We start from the raw sequence: 21068 nt of genomic DNA on the forward strand, positions 1-21068 counted from the left end.
TCCTGAAGGCTCTTCAAGCTCTGACTTCAATGTCGTCTCCAGTCTAGGTCCCAGACAGGTGTTCACAGTGCCTTAGGGAAGCCTCAGGTCACCACGTCCAGGGGGGGGGGGGGTCTCACTGTCCAGGCCATCAACGTCTACCTGAATCACCCCTCAGAATAAGGAACATCTGAGGGAGGCCCTATGGAAAGCCAAGTTCAAGATCTCTGTGCTGCCAGAGGCAAGTGGTGTTATTAAGCCCCTTCCTCCCACTTTCTTGCCCTGGTCTTCCTCACTGAGTTCCTCTTTGTCTGTCTCTCTCTAGACCCACATCTCAAAGAGGTGAGGCTTCACTAAATTGAATGTAGATTGATCTGAAGACAGAGTCGCTGAGAAGTGACTCATTCCTGATGACCGAGGCTGCATCACCAATCTTGGTCCCATGGGCATTGGCGGGCCCCGCACTCCTGAGGTCTTCTACTGTGGTGCTTCCCTCTACCCTACTAAATCATGTTCAGTAATAAATATCACATCCTGTCTGGGAAAAGAAGGGTGACAGATGACACACAGTGTCAACCCTTGCCCTACACACTCACGCACACGGCACGGGTGAGGGTGAAACACAGAGGAGGAAAGGAATACTAGGGAGGGAGAGAGGGAGAGAGGGAGAGAGGGAGGGAGGGAAGGAAGGCGGGAGGGAGGGAGAGAGGGAGGGAGGGAAGGAGGGAAGGAGGGAGGGAGGGAGCGAGCGAGCGAGCGAGGATGGAGGGATGTATGTGATATTAAAGTCAATGGGCTAGTAAGATGGCTGAACAGGCATGTTCCACCAGACCTGATGAGTTGGGTCCAATCTCCAGGTCCCACAACTTCAGGACTCACGCCCAAGGTCTATCCTCTGTCCTATGTGAGTACTTGTGCATGCGTACACACACGTAACATTTCTCTAAAACAATCCATCGGGGTGGCCTTCAAAGAAAGACTAGAAAAGAATTCACCGGGAAAATTTGGAGCAAAGAGTGGTAGGCAGAGCCCCATGAAAGGGGAAGGACAGGGGAATGTGATCATCATTCCTCTCTCCCCTCCCAGAAGGCTTTTGTTCTCCATCATAGATTCATTTCTGTAATCTACACAAAGAGTAAGCTTAGCTCACAAACTCCGGGTGAAAGGTCAAGCAATTTCAAGTGTGCTGAACAGGGCTGGAGAGATGGCTCAATGGTTGAGAGCTCCAGCTGTGGCTCCAGAAGACCGGGATTCAGCTAGCCACCACCCACTTTGGGTAGCTCACAACCACCTGTAACTCAAGCCCTAGGGGAACTGAGTCTATCTTCTGGCCTTCCTGAGTACCGACACACACTTGGAATATGCTCACAAAGACTCAACGAGTGGGTGTCAAATACACCCACGAAAATAAATGTCAAGTGTACTGAACACAGATTCTAGAGATTCGTTCAAAAGATACAGCACAGGACAAGAGTAAGAGAATGACTCAAGAGTTAGACAAACACACACGCACGCACATGCACCTGAGGAAAATGAAACTCTAAAGAGAACACTCGAAAATGCTCGTGGAAACACCCACCTAAAATACTGAAACTGTAAGTGCTTATGCAGATACTCATAATATTTCTGACCAAAGGGAAGGGCAGGGATCTTTCAGCCAGTGTTGGATGAAGCCCGGAAATGAGTCTGGATGTCTTTGGGAAATGCCACAGCCCCACTGCAAGCTCTAACCCAACATGTGAAACTCTGGCTCTGCCATGGGAACCGGGTCAACAGTGTAGCGCATCTGAGCATGAAAATACGAGTTGTGCTCTACTGTAACTCTGGGTGAGCAGGTTGGGCTGGTTTTCCTGTAAAGGCCCCTTTGCAATGGAGTAGGCTCTGTGACCTCGTGAATGAATGAAAGCATGCACAGAAAGACGGATCCCACCTTTATTTTTTTCTCCCTGAAATAAGCAAGGTAACATTCACTTTGGGGAAGTGGCAGAGAACCAAAGAAGCCTGCTGTAAAATCAGATGACATTTGCTTCCTAAATGTAACTAGCCCTGCTGAGGTGAATGTCAGGGTCAGGAGGATCCACACTGAAATGTTGCTACTCACAGAACTGTTGGGGGTTCACTTCATGGTCAACAGAGTCTCAGCCTTATTTCTAACCGACAAAGTAAAGAGAAAGGAGCTGCACTGACTACTACTAACACCCTCTGCGCACGGCTATTGCTCCTTGAGCATCCTCCAGGTGAGCTTCAGAAGGCTTCTTCACAGCTGTCAAGGACCAGGGACTGAAGGTACGTTTCAAGAACGGACACATCCTGCACTTGCTGTGGGAAAACGGAGAATTAGGGGACCATTATTCCATCTCTCTCCATAGGAAGCCATCCCTAGGCACACAGCGTTACAGACCCACGACTTACCGTTTCCATGATAACTCTGTCCTGAGCCTTGGAGAGTTCTTTCTTCACTTCACTTTCTTCGCCACCAATGAAAGCTTTGCGATGCTCATGCAAGTCCTTGGCTTTCTGAAACAAACAAACAAATCTCTACTCGAGCTTGGCTTGACACCTCACCTCATGTAATTTTAAAAGAACTGACGTTGCATATCCAAAGGATGCTTGTTAGGAAGTCAGAGTAAGAAAAGTGGCTACTTCACGCACATCTAAAGGGTTACTCCACGTCACGAAAAGTTCCAGTGCCACATTTTAAGGTGGTATCATTGTGGGACAACAACAGCAAACGGAATTATCTCGAAAATGGGAAAATGGAGGATCTGTTAAACGGTCACAAGGAGCAGACGTGGAAGACGAGGCGTGGACCCACATTGGAGACTCCCCAAGGATTCCCACACTGGACACCCCCAAGGTTGCCCAGAAAGGAGCCATTTGCCATGCCCATGGAATGTGATTTTCACAGAAGAAGACACAGTGTGCAATCCCACGACCCTTCGGTCTAAGGAAAGCTCAAGCCAGGACTCAAATCCTTCTGTTCTCTCAAAGGACACTGCAGGGGTGGGCACTGAGGAGAAGGAAGTGTCGCCCTCTGTCCAGAAATCGCAAAACGCCTGTCCAGTCTCTGTCTATTCCCAGGGTCCAGAGCAGCTTAGGAACTGATGACCTGCACACTAGCTGAACACAGGTATGGAAGGAGAGCTTGCTGGGCTGGTGGCTGAAAAGGACACAGATGGTGACTGCAAGCAGTAAAAACAGTAGGAAGACAGGGCACATGGAGCTTTCTGGGCACAAAACAGAAGCAAAGCATGGGCAGGGAATGGGGGTCACTTCAGAGGAAGCTGGTACTCTGGGAGGGACGACGGAGAGACAGAAGCAAGCAGTCAGTGAAGCTTTGTGAAGAGGGTGTGTGTGTGTGTGTGTGTGTGTGTGTGTTTGTGTGTGTGTTTGTGTGTGGGGGGAGTTGGGGGTGTTCTTCAGAGGACACAGGAAATAGAGAGAACTAAGAAGGAGGGTCACTGGGAAATGCATACATGTGCACTCGGGAGTGCCTTTGCCTTCCAGAACTCCTCACCACATCAATTTTTGAGGCAGGGTCTCTCACTAAACACAGGGTTTTACAGTTTGGCTGTTCTGGTGGTCCCATAAGCCCCAGGGACCCTTTTGTCTCTACCCTCACCACTCTGGGGTTATAGGCACATTCCTGGAGTACACGGGGCTGCTAGGAAAATTCACTAGGATACCAACAAGGGTACTCACGCTTGCTCAGAGAAGACAGACCTAGTTTCTCGCTAGCATCCTGTAAACATTTAATTTACTATGACACATGAAGCACTTTAGAAAAAGCATCTGAGTCGGATCTGAGGAGAGATCTTTCACAGAGCATTTTGATGAGAGCATCAAAAAGAATTCCCATTGAAGGGCTGCTTCAATCCCTGGACATATAGACGACATTGAGGACCTGGAGCTTCAGCAAGGGGACAATCGCAGGTCAAAGAGGATTAACCCTCTACCAGCTTTTTCATTTCCCACATCTCTTGGAGAGATGCTGAAATACATGACCACCACACTCAAGAACAATGCTAATGTCGGAAGATTATAAATTTATGAAAGAAAGTAAACCTACCATGGCCCATTGTGTATTTCACTGATCTGTCCAATCAAAACAGTCAGAGAAAACCAGAAGGATCCCCAGACGTTCTAATCTCCACCGGAATGTCACTAGAGGTCCATAGCTCATCACTGTGATGCACTGTGATCCTTTCTAAGCAGAGCTCTCATCACCAGCTCCTGTGCTAGGACGCTGCCCCCAACACTCCAACACTGTCATCAGCCTCCCAGGTCAAGCAAACCTTAGTATTGCTCCTAGGTGTGGGGAAAATATTCCCAAGAGAGTGTGATCATGCTCTGCAAAACTAATTCCTCCTCCCACAAGCTGAGAAAGGGCCAATCTATCTTCTGCTTTTATAGACACGTGGCATGGCATAAGGGTGTGTTCTGTTGACAAGTGCAATCTACCAGACCTTCAAAAATGTGTCACATAAATCTTTAGCGTTTCCAATCTTGGCTTCATGGTCCCCTACAGCTTTCTGTAAAATCTTCATCTGCTTCCATGTTATAAGCTGAAACATAGGAGAATAACAACAAAATGTCGTCAGTACAATTGATCGTCCAACCCTGCTGCTCACAGGAATTGCTTCCCGTGATGTTTTGTGTGCTGACATTTCAAGAACTCTTTTGAAGACATGCCCTTCGGTGCCAAAAGCAACATAACACGGCCTGACGAGTCACAGAGTGAGATAGTCCGTCAAGCTGGTGCAAATATCCTATAAAATAATTATTCCGTTTCAAATTAACGTAAAACCCACCCAATCTGTGGATTCCCACCTCACTCACCAAAATTAAGTGCAAAACGTTCCTTTGTTTTCACAAAGTATTTTAAAGATACCGAGTTCAGGGAATCCCTTCTCCACCCCACCCCCCCACCCCCACCAAGAAGTTCTTCATCAATCAGTCATTCCCCAGATTGTGACATCCCATCAACTATATTATCGACCTAATAAGAAGGGCAGGGAAGACCAATAGCAAACATACAGCAGCTCCTGTGGTCAAACATTCCACAGCAACATGTCAAAAACTGAAACCACTCAATACACAAAGTCTAGAAAGGCAGGGGTTCTTCAGGGGTCTGCTTTCACTCCTAGGAAACTGAGGCAGGGAGGTGACTTATTTTCTGAATTTTTTGTTGTTGTTGTTGAGCAAGTAGCAGGACTATGGCTGCATCCCAATCAGTCGGGTCCGGAGAACATGCTCCTCAGCGCCAGACTGGAATCTGCCTCCATCTCCCTCAGATTCCAGGCTCTGCTTCCCTACTTTTGGAAGTCAGCATCTTTGGGAGTACCTCTCTGTCCTCCATCAGGATGAAAGACTCCTCAAAGACAGCACTACTCTGTGTCCATGAACACTTAGCTACCTCTGAAGGCTAAGCCTCCACCTGCTCTGCCACAGCCACAGGGACTGCTCTCACTCTGCCTCCCTCGTCAGCGTGTCAGCAGTCTACCTGGGACCCCACCCTCACCCTGTCCTGCACCTTTGGCATCTGCACTGCATGGATGGTATAGCTTTCCCTCTGATCATCCAAGCCCCGACCTTCTCCTGTGCTCTGCAAGCAGTGCCTACTCAGCCTCGCTCCTATGCTGGCTCCTAACCCATGACCACACCACTCTTCCACAGAAAAAGAAGCAAGCTGGAGAGGAAGGCCAGTCTCTCCAGGCCACAAGCACCACCCTCCCTGTCTCCCGATGCTCATGCCGCATCCTGTCCTGTCCTGTCCCTTTCCATGGCGATATGCTGCATCAAAGCCCTGCCACTTGGGGAACAGACATGGTGGCTCTATTCCAAGCTAAGAGCGACACTCACAGCCAGGTGTTCTTCTTGCTCCCTTGCACTCTCCACATCGTCCAGCCACCTCTGATGCAGGGACTCAAACATCCGGGAGTGCATGGCGTGAAGCTCTTGCCTGAGAAACACAGTCACAATTACTGAGCATTGTCACACTGTGTGAGTGTACGGCAAGGACACACACACTTCACATTTTGAGACAAGAGCCAGGTTCAAAAGAGAAAGGGGACAAGAATTAAATTGCCTCCTGTGAGGCAGAAATACCACTCTCATCCCAGAAGAACTTGTCTTAATTTGCTAACAGTGTCATCACTTTGTGTTTTCCCTCTCGCACACCTAGGATGCTCGGAAGCATACGTTTCCCAAGATTGCATTTCCGGCTGAAAATTAGATTCATCTTCCCTTCTTCTCATGGAGTAACCTAGAGATCCTGAAAGCCCAAGTCCGTGTACTGAAGGCAGCATACCCTTCAGCTTCTGGGAGTCACATACACAAAGTGTGCACAGAACCCTTTCCCCACATGGGGACAACGATTTACCAAAGAGAGCGCACTGGCACATCCTAAAAGGTACTGTTTTGAGGACCACAGAAGCCTGGCCTTCCTTACAGGACATTGTCTGTATTGTCATCTGAGAGGGGAGGAACTGTCCTCTTACCAGTCTTGCAGCTAGCACATCTGAGCGGCATAAACGCGGAAGGGGGTGAGTTCCGCCATCTATGGACAGGACTAGCTCACAGAGAAAATGCAGTGCTACCTAGGTCCCATTAGCGACTCCACTCAGCGCAAGATCCCAAGGGCAGGCAGGACTGACTTTGGAAGGAAGAGCAAAAGCTGGACAGGTTCCCTTTACAGAGGGTCACAACTTTACCTCGACTTCTGCTGCGCTTTGAAAATACTGTGGAGGTTTGCATTCAGGATTCTGAAAGAGGCATGTATATCTTTTTCAGACTGCTTCCTCTTTGCCAGAAAGGACCGGGTAATGTCACCTAGTCGACAAAGGAAATGGTAGCACTTTAAATCAAATATCCAGAGGAAGAGGCGCTCTTTCATCCCTGACACATCACCATCACCTACACGGTAACGGGAAGGAGTACGTACAGATCTGGTGTTCATTTCGTTCTTTGTTCTATTTTTATTTTCTTAAATTTTAGACCGGGTCTTGCGTAGCCCAGGCCGGTCTCAAACCTGAGAAGTAAGCGAGCACGACCTCCAGTTCCGGATTCCCCTGCCTCCACCTCCTCTGTGCTAGGAATACAGGCACGGGGGCATCGTGCTTTGATGAGTGACCACCACTGACAAACCATTTTCTGGAAACCTCAAAAACCAGGCAGTTCATTTGTACCACAAAGAAGGAATGCTGTCAGACATCCTTGCTTGCATGAACTGACTCTATACACCGGCTAAGAATTGATGATGTCTCCCTAGTAGTGCTGTTTTAGGGTCACCTATACAAGTAACAGGAAAGCTGCCTCAGCTTGAGGGGCGTGTGGTACACTGACTTGGTTACCGTGGACGACAGACCACAAGCATGCGTGACGTTGCACGTGGCATGCGTGACGTTGATGTTTGTACGCCATCACACTCTTCTTCCCGGGCCACAGCGTGGCTGCCTTCACCATTCCCTGACAGGCTCACAGAGGTGTATGGCCTAAATGCTGCTCTCCAAGCCCTTCTTTGGCAGGGGTTTCTGGAGAAGGGCAACTTTGGAAAGCCAGAACAATGACTTACTTCAGAAGGTGAAAAACAGCTGTTGAAATGCAACATACCATTCGTGCAGTAAGATCAAAAGCAGAGATCAACCTGCTTGCCCATCATCTCCAGTAACACTCTTCAGCAATGCAGGAAGCAGGAAACTCTCCCCACCGCCTCAGTGACAGCGACAACATCCCTCTGTTCAGAGCAGCTAGTTAAGAACTTAAGCTAAAGGTACCCCCTAGAGGACAATGGCAATTTACTCTTCCAAAAATTAATGATAATGATGATTAAAAATCCCCTGAGCGACAGAACTGTTAACAGACTCCTGTTGACTGGTGACCACATTCTCACCACGCTTGAGTTGAAGGGTTGGAAAGAAAGCTCCTGGAATAGCAAGACCTGCTCAAACACACCTTTGAAGTCCCGTATCCTCTTCTGAACAGGCTCCCTGTGGAAAATGCACACGAGAATCCTTAACTGAGGACAAACATCCTAACTTTGCTTTGAAGGAAAGGCGAGGCCCGCGATTTCTGAGAGACCAGCGCTCATGTGAGTCAAAGTCGGTGATGGGGCGTGGTCGACCGTAATTAAACTTTAACCAGACTAGCTTAATATAAAAGATATATCTTTAATAAACAGAATAAAAAAAACTTACACCAGAGTCCCAATGATCCAAGAGTGCAGGGGCCAAGAGAGGCCGGGAAGCCCACCCGCCAGGTTTATAGGTAAATTTTTGCCTTAGGGCAACACGCCCCAGGGACAGAATTGTGATTGGCTGAACTCCCCTATCATCTCCCCCTTTTGTCTAAAATAAGACAGAATAAAACCAAGTACAACTATATACAATAGAAACAAATAATAAATATAAAATTACAAGCAACAAACAATGTTAAGCAAGAAACATATAACAAAAGTTCTGCTAAGCATTCTATCTCAGGGAGTCTAAATAATGTAGATGGTAACTACAACTATCTAATCTTCAACTCCATCAAAGATCTGAGAAGGGAAATAATTTTACTCAAGCAGCCCGGAAGTACAAGCGGGAAACTTCCGAAATGTGCAACGAATGGAAGAGACAACCGATTACCTGGGCAATCACCCAAAGCCTCGTTTGTAATGTTGAGTCAACCAATTTTGGCTAAGGCCTGATGTAACTGACATGTCATTTTCAAAGGCAAGAAACCTTTTAGAACTCTCTCACCCTGTCTTGGCGAGATAAGACAATTCTGTTTTTATCCATTTATGGATATTCTGTAATTTTGTCAGTGGTCGAGGTATGGGCTTTTTCTTTGTCCAAAGGCCAGTTCTGCCAGGAAGAAGACAAGCTCCAAGTGGAGTGTCTTTGGTGCTCAACGTTCTCTTGGGAGTAGAGCGGTGATGGCAGGAGTGATTGTGTTTCGTTGGCACGAAACTCTAGGTTAAATTAAAGGCCATATTTTGCAGCTCTTCAAAGAGGTTGAAGATGATACTATCTATATTAAATGTAATCTCTATGTATCTAAAGAACCTGATTAGCCTAAATGTAAGTATGATAAACATATATGACTATTGATTTATAATTCTTGATATCTAGCTAACTTGAAGATTAAATTGGCGCCCAACCTGGGGCTTCCTCCCCCCCCACCCCCCCGCCCCCATCCCGCCCCTTCCGCCGCCCCCTGCAGTCGGTGCGGGCCACACCCTGCATGTTCCACTTCTCACAAACTGCGCGCTGCACCCTGACGACTAGCCCACACCGCGCCCAGAGCCCGTCCGCAGTGCCGCTGCCTCCCGCCCCGCACCATCAGCCCCACGGCCTTCCTAGCTGCCCCATCAAGTCGGATCTTCCTCTCCCGGGTCATTTCAGGTTTTCATAGTGAACCAAAGACTTCACTGCAGATACATATGGGCACACGGTTAAGGGTTACTTACTGGAGCGTGGGTGACTCAAAGTCCCATATCCCCAGGAAAGCAACCTCAGGCTGGGTGCTGGATGACTCATGAAAACGTCATCCCTGGCCTTCCCAGCCCAACTGTGCTCTGCTCCACAGTGTCTCCTCTCCGCAAGCAGCGGCTTTGTGTCATGTTGTGACAGCGTAGGGGTTTGAATACTACATGTTTACCGGAGCCCATTCACTGTACAGCAGTGACGGGCTTCATAAAGGTGTGCTCACCCATCTTTCGTGAACTACAGCCATATTCACTCTCCTCCTTCCTCAGTACCCTCCTGCTAGTCCTCCTCTATTACCCAGAGAGTATCCCTTCAACCTTCATGCCATGTTACCATACTCCACCTCCAGAGTCTGCCCCTACTCCTCAAACCTTCCCCTCTATTGGGGACATTGCCTGCCTCTCCCCAGTCTCCCTTCTGAGTTCGGGTGATATCATTTTATGGACCTATTTATAATCTGGGATCCTCAAATGAGAGAAAACAGCTGACTGTCGTCTCTGGTGCTTGCTTATTTCACTAAACACCAAGCTCTCGGTTTGTATCCATCTCCCTGAAAAGGGCTGAGGTTTCTGCACAAAACCATACTGAAACTACCTCCTGGGTCAGGCCAAAGTTCCCTTAAGACATCACCTGGCCTCCTGCACGTTTGATCCTGAGGAACAGCTGCCCATCTCACTGGTATCAACTGCAGGATTGTTTGCTGCATCTAGAAGAAAGGAAAAACCTCTGTGAATGAAGGGTGCTGTTCTCATCGTCCCACATGGGAGACAGCTTCGGTCTGGGGTCCACTGAGCTCAACACCAAGGGCAGTTTTAAAGTAGTCTTCCAGGATCTCATGACCCACCCCAGCGCCACCCAGGTGAAATTCAACCAGACCTGAGTCTAGGGACAGCAGGTACTTGTGTTTGTACAAGCCTTGCAAGGAAATTCACCGTGACCCACGTGTTCTTCAGAGGCCTGTTGGCCAAGACCAACTCCCTTGCACCTCTGCCACGGGGGAAGAACATCAGGTGGGAACAGAAACCCAGAGCATGCGTGGGAATCAGATCTCAGCACGTGAATCCCCACACCCGCACCCGCATTTCCGTGAAAAGACCCGGTTAGTACCAGGCCATCCCTGTGCTCCACCAGCCAAGGAGTAGCAGAATGTCCACTCGGTTAGGTCCCGCCCGATACGCCCCATATCAGTTGTTACCGGGGGTGACTGAATCTGGCTTCTGCAAGGCATCTGATGGGAGATTCTGATCAACCCTAGGGCGCTTGGCACTTCTCTCTGTATCTTTCTGCTCCTTGCTTGACATGCCTGGGGCTCTGCCGGGCTGGGGACGGCTCCTGAAATGTTGGTGCACACAGACAGTAAAGACACCGAGAACAATGTCGTGGTGGCAGTGGAAACAGGGACCAGGACTCCCCCAGGCTGTGGCCATGAGTCCTTGCTGCAGGCAAGAGGAGGTAGGAGGATGACACCGATATCCCGCCACATCCAATCACATTCTGTCCCATTTTTCTGTCTGAATGCAGAGCGCTCCACAGCCCTGTTGCCCTCGATCTCAGCCCTTTCTGCCGATTTCTTGCCCCTCCCCCAGGATAGGACTGCTTGGGCTGGCCCCCAAACCAAGGGGCCCAACACAGGCGTCTCATAACCCAGACACCAGCCCACTGACGCCCAATGGGGTCGCCGGAGCCAAGTCCCTGCTTCATGCTTGCGTCCTGCTGAACACTCAGCAGAAATCCCTACCCACTCTGAGCCTGCATGTCTCAGAAGCAACTCAGGGACTCCGGCATCCTTGAAAGACCCAATGGAGGAAAATGCAGATATTCGCCAATAAACTCACCCACAGTGAGTGACAGGCAGCCTGTAAGAGGGCAGGAGGCCACTTTGCTCACAGACAAGCACTATGGGAACTAGGAACGGTAAGCACCCAGGCTTGTCTCTTCAACAGAAGGGATGCCGACGTCTGTTTTCCAACCAGAAGACCGGGAGAGGATGCTGTTAACAGCCTGTTGATCTGTGGTGTCTGCAGAGCCAGGCCACATCCGGATCTCCCAGATTATTATGTTTCAGTCTCCCTCCCTAGACCTTCACCTTTAGTTTGGTTTCTCAGTCAACAGAGCCCATCCTTAGGGGAGGTGTCACCAGGGTGTGTTACAGCCTGGTGACTTCATCGCTATCCGCATGACTGAAGCCACACCAGACCCTAGGTCCCTAAGCTATAGAACTGTTCTTCATGGTAAAGGTCACATGTACCTCGCAAGAGAGTTTCTATGTAGTTAGGCCTCAATCTTCATCCTGCACATGGGATTGAGATCACTGTTACCAGAAACTTTTTCCCCCAAATTGTACTGTATTTAAACATGTCAAAAACAACCCCCCTGGGGTCAGACTCTAGAAGTTTGAACCATCATCTGCTAAATAACTAAGATGTCTGCAGAAAGATTTCATTTTGGCCTTGGGGAGATTGTTACTCTTTTCACCATGGCATTTGTAGGGAGCCCCATGATGATCCACAGCCCTCTGTGATGAAGCGCAGCCCCTGGGGCCCTTCTATTTGCACCTGGACATCACCCCACAGGCCAAGTTTGGATCTACCAGGCACAAGCCTGATCACCTCCCCCAAAACCTGACACAGTTTCTCTTTTAATAAGCAGTTAGCCAGCAAGAGGAGCCTACTCGAAGACCTTCCCTCAGAAACCTCTTTCTCTTTAGAGGAAGGTAACACCTAGACACTGCCTGCCTCCACAAGCATGCTTTCCGACTGGCTAGAACAAAACCTATGCTTGAGAAATGCCCAGCATGTGGGCCCAGCTGGTGCACATACATGGCGTGTGTGTGTGTGTGTGTGTGTGTGTGTGTGTGTGTGTGTGTCAGGGTGGGGAGGGGTAGTGCCTGGAATGTGTGGTAGGTGATACAGCATCAAGAACTATGGATTCAGACTGACTCTGATTTTGGAACCACCAGTTCCTCAGAACAGGGACCCACCCAGATAACATGACCACACTTCAGCCACATTTCCCTGAGAGTTCTCTTCCCTTAGGAGGCTTGTCCCACCTGAGGGACATCCCACGTCCCCGAATGGGATGATGTCTGATTAGGTGGAGAAGCATGCAGGCATGCGTGGGCCTGCTCCAAGGAGCTAATGGATGAGACCCATGCAAGTAAGGAACTTGTGTGGTGACCTGGACTTGAAGGTGCACACGACTGTTCTGGGAACTGCAGTAACAGGGTCTCCAAGGGACAGGACTTCCTTCACCAGAACACATGCTGTCCTGCCCACTCCTCCAGGGCCCTGCGGTCCTGAGAGTTTTCTCAGATCTCCCCTCTGCCCCTGATTGCAGTCTGATGCAGAGGGGAGGATCCAGACACCACCTCAAGGGCTACCGTGGCGGGCCCTAGTGACCAGGCACTCGCCAAGATGGACCTGCTTCACCACCATCCTCTGGGACTGTCCTTCTACTCGAGGGGGGTCACACCTAGTTCATCCTCACTCCCTGAACTTAAGAATCCCGGATTCTGGAAGAGCAGAAAGGCAGGTAGGCAAGGGTCTAACCAACCCTCTTCCATTTCCATGGTAAGGTTCACCTAGAAATCATGCCTAGGGTCTCAGGGCTTGCAGTCACACATGGCTGAAACGGGACCGCACTATCGAGGGTGGGAAAGGCCCAGAGCACCTCCTCTTCTCAGTGTGCCCGCCTGTCTAGCTCTCTCCCTGGACCAATCTGGAAAATGTCCAAGAAGTACAAAAGGTGCCTCCTGGAAGGTCCCTAGTCCCTCCAGCAGCAGGCAAAACTACCCTGCCCACTCCCCTCGGGTCTGGGGTCCCAACACAGCTTTCTCAGACTGCTCAATCAGGCCTCCTCCAGTCACATTCAGAAGTGAGGCTCTGGACATCACGGGCTCTCCTGGGTCCAGCTACCTCGTCACAAACCTACGTGCACAGGATTCACGCTGATCCCCACTGACCCTCCTTACCCTTGAAGGTGGGTCACACCTAGCTAGGCCCACGGGGCAATCACGCATACGTGACTGGAGTCTTGGGGTGGCACCCGCGTGCCCAGGAACACAGCGAATTAAGGCTTGCGAGGACCTGAACACCCACAGACCCTTTCACATAGGCCTGCCCGTGGATATATGTCCCGGAGGACATCTGAAGTACCCAGAGACCTCGGAAAGGGCCATGGGAGGTCCCTAAGGCTTTTCCCAAGCACCCGTGTTGCTGGTCCGCACCTCTCAGTTCCGCGTCCCTCACAAATCGTTCCTAGACCTTCCTCGGGAACCTGGGCCATGAGGAGAGGAGATGTGCTATGGAATTCAGGAGCCAGGCATCAACCACCTCAGGGAAGATCCTGGGCCCTTACACCTGGTCACTCACCTAGAAGAACGGCCTCAGGAGGGTGACCCGAAACCACGCTTCCCCTCGGCGGTGGTCACTTCCGGAAAAATTTTCTCACTTCCGGAAAATCGTCGGCCTCCTTGGAAAAGCATGGGCGCATGCGTGCTCCTGTCCAATGCCTTTCCTTGTTTAGGCCCGCCCACATGCACGCATGCACGCATGCACGTGTGGACGGGAAATTTCCCTTTAAGGCTCGGGAGGACCCTAAACACACATTCTTGTGTTTTTCCAGGACACGTGGACGCGGATGAATGTTTCTTGTGCCCAGACTAAAGAAAGGGCCATGTGGCAGGTCCCTAGTCCTTTGTGAGTTCAACATATCGTCCTGCCCACTCCTCTCAGTCCCTGCTTCCTACCAGAGCTTTCCACACTGCCCTTTCAGGCCTCCTCCCCTCCACTGGGGAATTTGGGCTCAGATGTCATCTCAGAGACTAACCTGGGTTTCAGTAACTACTCACTCACCTAGAGGGACGCAGCTCTCCGCAATCCTCAGACTCTCTTTGCTCTTTGTCCTCCAGGTTGGCAAGGGAGGGGGCGGCATCCCTGGTCGGACTCACTATGGGGAAGTGTTCTAATGTCTATAGAAACCATGCCCACGTATGTGAGCCTGGCCGAAGCTCTTCCGTCTTGAGACCGAAGCATACTTGACTTCAGCTTTCGGTTGTGCATGCATAAACTGGAATCTCACCTAGGAAGGGCTGAAAGTGCCCAGAACACCTCTGCTCCCTGTTTGCAATGCTCCCACCTGTGGGAGTATGGACCTGTGCGGAAGGGTGGGAATGCTCAAAGGGTACTGATCGAAAATGTGGAAGGTCCCGAGTCTCTGCAGGGGCGCACAAGCTGTCCTGCTCACTCCTCGGGGTCCCTAGCACCTTCACAAAGCTTTCCCAGGCAGCCGTTCTGGGCCTTGTCCGCTCCAGGGTGGAAGTGATGCCCAGGATATCACCTCGCGGGCCCTAATGCCTAGTCACTCTTCTATACAGACATGCTTTATGACAGTCACCAAAGACCCTCCTTTTCCAGGGCTAGTCCTCGCTCCTGGATACTAAGGGTGCTGGCCTGTCTAGATAAACACGCATGAGAATAGCTGAAGGTGTCCCTAAGGGACGCCAGTCCAGCAACTATATGCATGCATCTTGGGGCTTGTAGTTGTTGTAATGATCTGCTCTGTCCCTTTAAGAGACAAGCCACGCCCACTCCCTCCCCATATGCCAAGTCAAGGTGATCCTCAGCTTTGAGCCTGAGTCCCTTCTTTTCTGTCTCCCTCTGAAGAAGCAGGTTCTGTCTCCCCCTTCTCCCCCTCTACCTTCTCTCTCTCTCTCTCTCTCTTTCTCTCTCTCTCTCTCTCTCTCTCTCTCTCTCTCTCTCTCTCTCTCTCTGACTGCTCTTCTTCCCCTTCCCTTCCATTTCTCACTAAATGAATATCCAACCTCACTCTGCATGGTGTGTCTGTCCATGTCTCTCAACCACTGCGTGGCTTCCTGCCTGCGAGGAACCACCTTCAGAGACCTGTGGCATGGTCTCATGGCCCGCTGCCCTCTGCAGCCACTTTGGGATCCACAGCATTTTACTTAAATCATAACAATGATGCTATGATTCGGCCAGGCTCTCCACAGTCCCTCTGCTCTGCATGGAGGCTGGTTGAGGATGTGTGAAACCCTGGGCTCACTAACCAGATTTCTTTACAACAGCTCACAATTCCTCCTGAGTGTGACTTTTGTGCATTCCACTGGCTTCAATTGGTGAGTTGCCCATTCTGGTCAGCTTAACCATTTCTCCAAACCTGAGGAACTGACCGTTTTGCTCCCAGCAATTTTAGGTGTTCTTAGAAATGAGGAAAAAGCTCACAATCATGGTCTATGGCGATAGTTGAGCCCTTTGCTAACATTCATCTCTGGATTGCTTCCCTTAGCTAAATTTTTCTTTGGATGACTCCGGGGTCAGTCCTCCCACAACTGGGGGCACAAGGTGTCAGATTTTTCTTTGTCTTTTTGCCCTTTTTCCTTTCCTTTCCTTTCCTTTCCTTTCCTTTCCTTTTCTTTTTTTCCTTCACCGTGAAAGGTCACTTGGAGCAGCCTCTGGCCTCTCTGTCTTCTGAGTCATCCTGACCGGAGCCAGTCAGGCGTTAGCACCCTGCCTGTAGGCAGAGGATGCTCTTTCTCGGGTCCTGGGGTGTTCGCCACCAATTGACTCCCCGCCTTTAGATGGGAGATGTTCCCTTATAAGCCTTGTGGTGTCACCATTTTCACAGGCTTTCAGCTATGGTTAACAAGCCATCCTTGTCCGTCAATCCTGCCTTCCCCTAGGATGGGTGCCTTTTAGAAGTCCTAAAACCCCAGGCCTTATTGCCCTACTTCTTCAGCTCCTTCCCTCACTCTGCCAGTGTCCCGCTGGCTCCACCTTTATGAGAGCTTTCTAACTACTGTCAGTGCATAGGCAAATGGAAGGAGTTTCCTCAAACTGTCCCTGCCACCGCTTCTGCTGCCAACAAGGTTGGTCGGATCCATGAGGCGGCTGTTTTCAATCCCAGCCTTTTGCCCTCCACTGCAGCTTGTGGCATGGCGGCTCAGTACAGGGCGGATCACGCCTCTATGTCTCTCTTATTATTAAACTAAAAGTCCCCGCAGCTCAAAAATAATGACTATTCCATACAACATTTCAATTGTATGCCATTTTGACTGAGGTCAGGGGAACTTACCATCATCTTAACTGAGGTCAGAAGACTTCACCGCCATCATAACTGAGAGCCAGGTCAGATGAGCAAGTCCTGCCATCTTTACTGAAGTTTTCCCTGTCTGGTCCCCCAGTGCTGACTCTGTTGCTTGTGTGTTTTGTGCTGTGGCATGCCTTAGGTAGACCCCACTATTGTTCTTTCAAAAGAAATACGATGTTGGAATTCCCCAAGTGGTCTGCGAGCCAGGCAGAGGCTGCCACCAGAGCAATACAGGTTCCCCGGGTAAGCGGTAGAATCAGGCGGCTGGATGCTGTGGATGGTAGAGTAAATGGACATAAGGCTATACATAAAGGTAAACATTTATTACTTAAAATAGAGGGAGACATTTATTACTTAAAAAGAGGGATACAGAGAGACATGGAGACAGACATAGAAAGAGAGACAGAGACACATGCGCACACACCAAGAGATGAACAGAAGAGAGTTAAGATGGCGACCAGGAGGTCAGAAGTGGGTGGGATTGGGCGTGGTTAGTCCTTAAATGGACTGCAAAGGAATAACATTCCTGGATCCTTTTTATAATAAAAAGTAGAAGGTTAGACATTACAGTTTGAAGGAATTGGGGCTGTGAATTCTCAAGACTGCTTCCGGCTGATTTGTGGGCATCGTCTTTGGGGGGTGGGATCCAAGAGAAGGCTGGGTGGTATAGTTGGTCTCTGCTCCCGACAGGTATCTGTGGCATGGAAATGTCTGGTGTCCCTTGTAACTGGTTAGGGTATTTGCAGAACAGAGGACAAAGTTAAATTAAGAAAAAAAAATTTTAGGACCAGGGAATTGAGGAGTTATGTATCTGACCTGTTTACTGTGGGTTCTTTAATTCGGCTCCCTGGAACTCATAAGAAAAATAGAAGTTTTAGACATATACATTGTGTAATGGCTGTGACATATTTTTGTACAATGAAAAGTATTTTTATTTGGTGAAGTAACCTGGCAAAACCTCTTAGCTATCAGACTGTCAGAGATCTTTGAGAAGGATAAGATTTTACCCGAGTTACTGATTAAAAAATGACAGAGAACTTACTTGGTTGGCACCCAGAGCTACTCTTTTGGGTCCTCCTGGCTGCTGAAGGTTGCATTTGACCTTTGTTGTTTAGCACAGAGCCTGTCAGGCTTTAGAAGACCCTGTGGGCTAAGAAATCTGTAGGAAGACAGGCTTACCTTGACCTGGGCAGCTAGGCTGTCGATTCCAGTGATTCTGTCCACGTTTGGAGGTATCCAGTTTAGGTGAAAGGCAATTTTGCCCAATGGTCAGCACTTGGCAGTTGAAGCGAACTACAGATGGACGGTGGTCTGTGACCGTTTGTCTTCTGTCTTCTTGGAGGAAACAGAGTGCTTGCTGCTAGGAGCCAACCTGTCTCTTTTTGTTATTAAAAGTTTTTTAAATAATTAAATATTTAAATATCATATTTCCCAGATCTCTGAGCAGTTGAGGGCTGTGTATTAGGTATAGCTGCAATATAGAATCTGTCTGGAAGGTTGGGTCTGAGGTTGACTGTACTGGCTCATAACAGGTAAGTTCCACATTTGTAAGAAGACAGAAAGAAAGAAAAAAACTGTTTGTAACATTAAGATTAGTGGCAGAACTGACAATGGTAGAGAATAGCTTAATATTAAAAGTACATACCAGTTTAAAATATGAGACTTACGATTTTGTAGTCTGAAACGAACAACCATTATACATAGAAAGATTGAACAGGAATTAGGCAAAGTGTATGTTTTTGATGGGCCCTATCAAAAAGCATGTCACTATGCAAAACACCTGTAATCAGAGTTAACAAGAGGATTTTAGTGAACACCGAGGTGGGGGAGGGGAAGGCAGGACATACATAAGAATGGAAGAGTTTGGTCACGTGACCAGGCTCTCAGCCAAGATAGCAATAAAGTTATTTGACCCCAATGAACATGGCGGCGACCACATGTTGTGAGGGAAATGTTACAATTTTTGGGCTGTAAGGATTTTAAGCTTAATAAAGTGTGACCTAAAGGTGTGATCTGTCCTGTTGCTGAGCCGCCATGCTGAACCATAAGCCGCAGAGGTGGGGCAAAAGGCTGGAACCAAAAAAACTGCAACATGTCACGGCTGGGATGGAAAAGCAGCAGGAATTTTAAAAGCCGGGGGCCGCCATGGACGGTTGCTATCCAGTCTGAATTGTGAAAACCCACGCAAACAAAACGAACGCCCAGGACCATGTGAACGAGCATCCTCAATCAATGGCTGGGGTGTTATGGGCCTAGCTGGATCTGGGCAGGTTACTCAGAAACCAGAGGCAGACTTTTCCTTTATCCAGTGTCTTTCTGCGGCTGTTGTTCCCTTCTCATTAGCATTGGTGTAAGCTGTTGTAAGTCTTACTTCTGTTTATTGAAGCTGTATATTTTGTATCAAGATAGTCTGGGGACTTTTCATTACCAATCGCCCTGCGGCTACACTAAAGAGGCACTAATAATGTCTTAGGGTTTCTGTTTCTGTGAAGAGACACTATGACAACAGCAACTCTTTTAAAGGAAAGCGTTTAATTGGGGTGTCTTACAGTTCTGAGGTTTAGTGTGTTATCGTCATGACAGGACATGGTAGCATGCAGGCAGACATGGTACTGGGGAAGGCACTGAGAATCATACATCTTGATCCTCAGGCAGCAGAGAGAGAGTGTTGCACTGGACATGGCTTGAGCATATATAAGACCTCAAAGCCTGCTCCCATAGTGATACCCTTCTCCAACAAGGCCACACCTACACCAACAAGGCTATACCTCCTAATAGTCCAATCCCTATGGGGCAAGCATTCAAACACATGATTTTATGGGGGCCAAACATATTCAAAGTACCACAACTACCTAGAAGGGGTAGAGGATATATAAAAGTGAAGCAGGCAGCATGTCTGGCTTGTGGAAACAAAAAGCAAATAAGTCTTAGTTTAAGCGTCTTTCACAGGTGACTTTTCATGACAATTACTATGGAAGAATATTGAGGTGATATCACCTAGCACTCTCTGTTTGATTCCACCCCTTCTCACCTAATGGTTCTGTGCTGAAGGTGTACTGGTGACATTGCTACATAAGGAAAACCCTTTTATTCTGTGGTGGTTTGGAACCTTGACCTTTTTCTTCAGGGGAAATGATGCCTGTCACAGAGTAGGTACTCAGTAGGACTCTGTAAAGTCAATGAGTAACACAAAGAACAGTTTTAACATAGGTTTGGGGGTGGGACAGAACGCTGCTATCATGAAGCAACAGGGTTTCTGGGGACAGCTTCAGAGAACCCAGATCATGGTGACCCTTAGGTGAAGGGGCGAGGTCGATTGGTAGTTAAAAATTAACCAGACTAGCTTAATATAAAAGATAAAGCTTTAATAAACAGAATGAAGGAAAACTTACACCAGAGGCCCAACAGTCCGTCCCAGAACACAGGGGCAAAGAGAGAGCAAAAGTGGCAAGACACTTCGATCTTTTATTTGTTTTGTGTGGCCCCAGGGGGACACACCCTAAGCAGAATGTGATTGGCTTAAGTTCCCCATCATCTCCCCCTTTATCTAAACAAGATTGAACTAAATCCAATACAACTATATACAGTAGGAACAGATACCAAATATAAAATTACAAACAACAAAAAGTATTAAGCAAAAAACATATAGCAAAAGTTTTACTAAGGAGTCTAAATAATGTAGATGGTAACTATAGTTATCTAATCTTTAACTCCATCAAAGTTCTGAGAAGGGAAATAATTTTACTTAAGTAGCCAGGAAGTACAAGCGAGAAACTTCCAAAATGTGCAACAAATGACAGAGACAACTGATTACCTGGACAATCACCCAAGATCTCATTTGCAATGTTGAGGCAACCAACTTTGGCTAAGGTCTAGCCTAACTGACATGCCATTTTCAAAGGCAAAGAACTTTCTAGAACTATCTTACCCTGTCTTGACAGGATAAGACAATCCTGTTTTTATCCATTTACGGATACTCTGTAACTCTGTCAATGGTCGAGGTATGGGCTTTTCTTTGCCCAAAGGCCAGTTCTGCCAAGAAGAAGACAAGCTCCAAGTGGAGTGTCTTTGGTGCTCAACATTCTCTCGGGAGTAGAGCGGTGTTGCCAGGAGTGATTGTGTCTCGTTAGCACAAAATTCTAGGTTAGATTAAAGGCCATTTTTACAGCTCTTTGAAGAGGCTGAAGATTATACTATCTATACTAAATATAATCTCTATGTATCTAAAGAACCTGATTAGCCTAAATATAAATATGACAAACATATATGACTATTGATTTATAATTCTCAATATCTGTCTAACTTGAAGACTAAGAGAATAAACAACTGTGCAATAAATGAGGACAATGACTTCCAAATGTAAACAATGTATATCATTACATAAATAATATACAAATATCTTAATCAGAGGTAGAAATGTACACTGCAATATGATAAATATATGTATATATCAATAAAATATATACATCAATACATAACAAATGTTTTATACACACACACACACATATATATATA

General features: G+C 48.1%; 1 protein-coding gene across 2 annotated transcripts; it reads right to left on the reverse strand.

Moving 5' to 3' along the window:
• Positions 1-2038: 2038 nt before the first annotated feature.
• Positions 2039-13953, reverse strand: LOC148117199 (X-linked lymphocyte-regulated protein 5C-like). Of its 2 annotated transcripts, none has more exons than XM_087903139.1 (9): positions 13820-13953; positions 10645-10781; positions 10080-10155; positions 7933-7967; positions 6693-6810; positions 5842-5941; positions 4446-4544; positions 2392-2496; positions 2039-2298 (listed from the first exon to the last, which is right to left on the reverse strand). In XM_087903139.1, exons 2-9 carry the CDS (start codon positions 10748-10750, stop codon positions 2224-2226), a joined length of 714 nt encoding a protein of 237 aa, XP_087759265.1. In that variant the 5' UTR covers positions 10751-10781; positions 13820-13953; the 3' UTR covers positions 2039-2223. The 2 variants fall into 2 exon arrangements, with proteins under 2 accessions (XP_087759265.1, XP_087759266.1); XM_087903140.1 differs by lacking the exon at positions 13820-13953 and adding an exon at positions 11285-11453.
• Between the last annotated feature and the right edge of the window lie 7115 nt (positions 13954-21068).

Source organism: Myodes glareolus, chromosome X (genome assembly GCF_982192425.1).
Source record: "Myodes glareolus chromosome X, mMyoGla1.1, whole genome shotgun sequence".
NCBI classification, from domain to species: domain Eukaryota; kingdom Metazoa; phylum Chordata; class Mammalia; order Rodentia; family Cricetidae; genus Myodes; species Myodes glareolus.

Coding starts and splice junctions, on each gene's coding strand:
- LOC148117199 (XM_087903139.1), bottom strand. CDS start 10,750: ATGTCAAGCAAGGAGCAGAAAGATACAGAGAGAAGTGCCAAGCGCCCT. Junction 7,968..10,079: donor TCAAACGTGCAGGAGGCCAG/GTGATGTCTTAA, acceptor CATTTTCCACAG/GGAGCCTGTTCAGAAGAGGA. Junction 6,811..7,932: donor GAGGATACGGGACTTCAAAG/GTGTGTTTGAGC, acceptor TTTGTCGACTAG/GTGACATTACCCGGTCCTTT.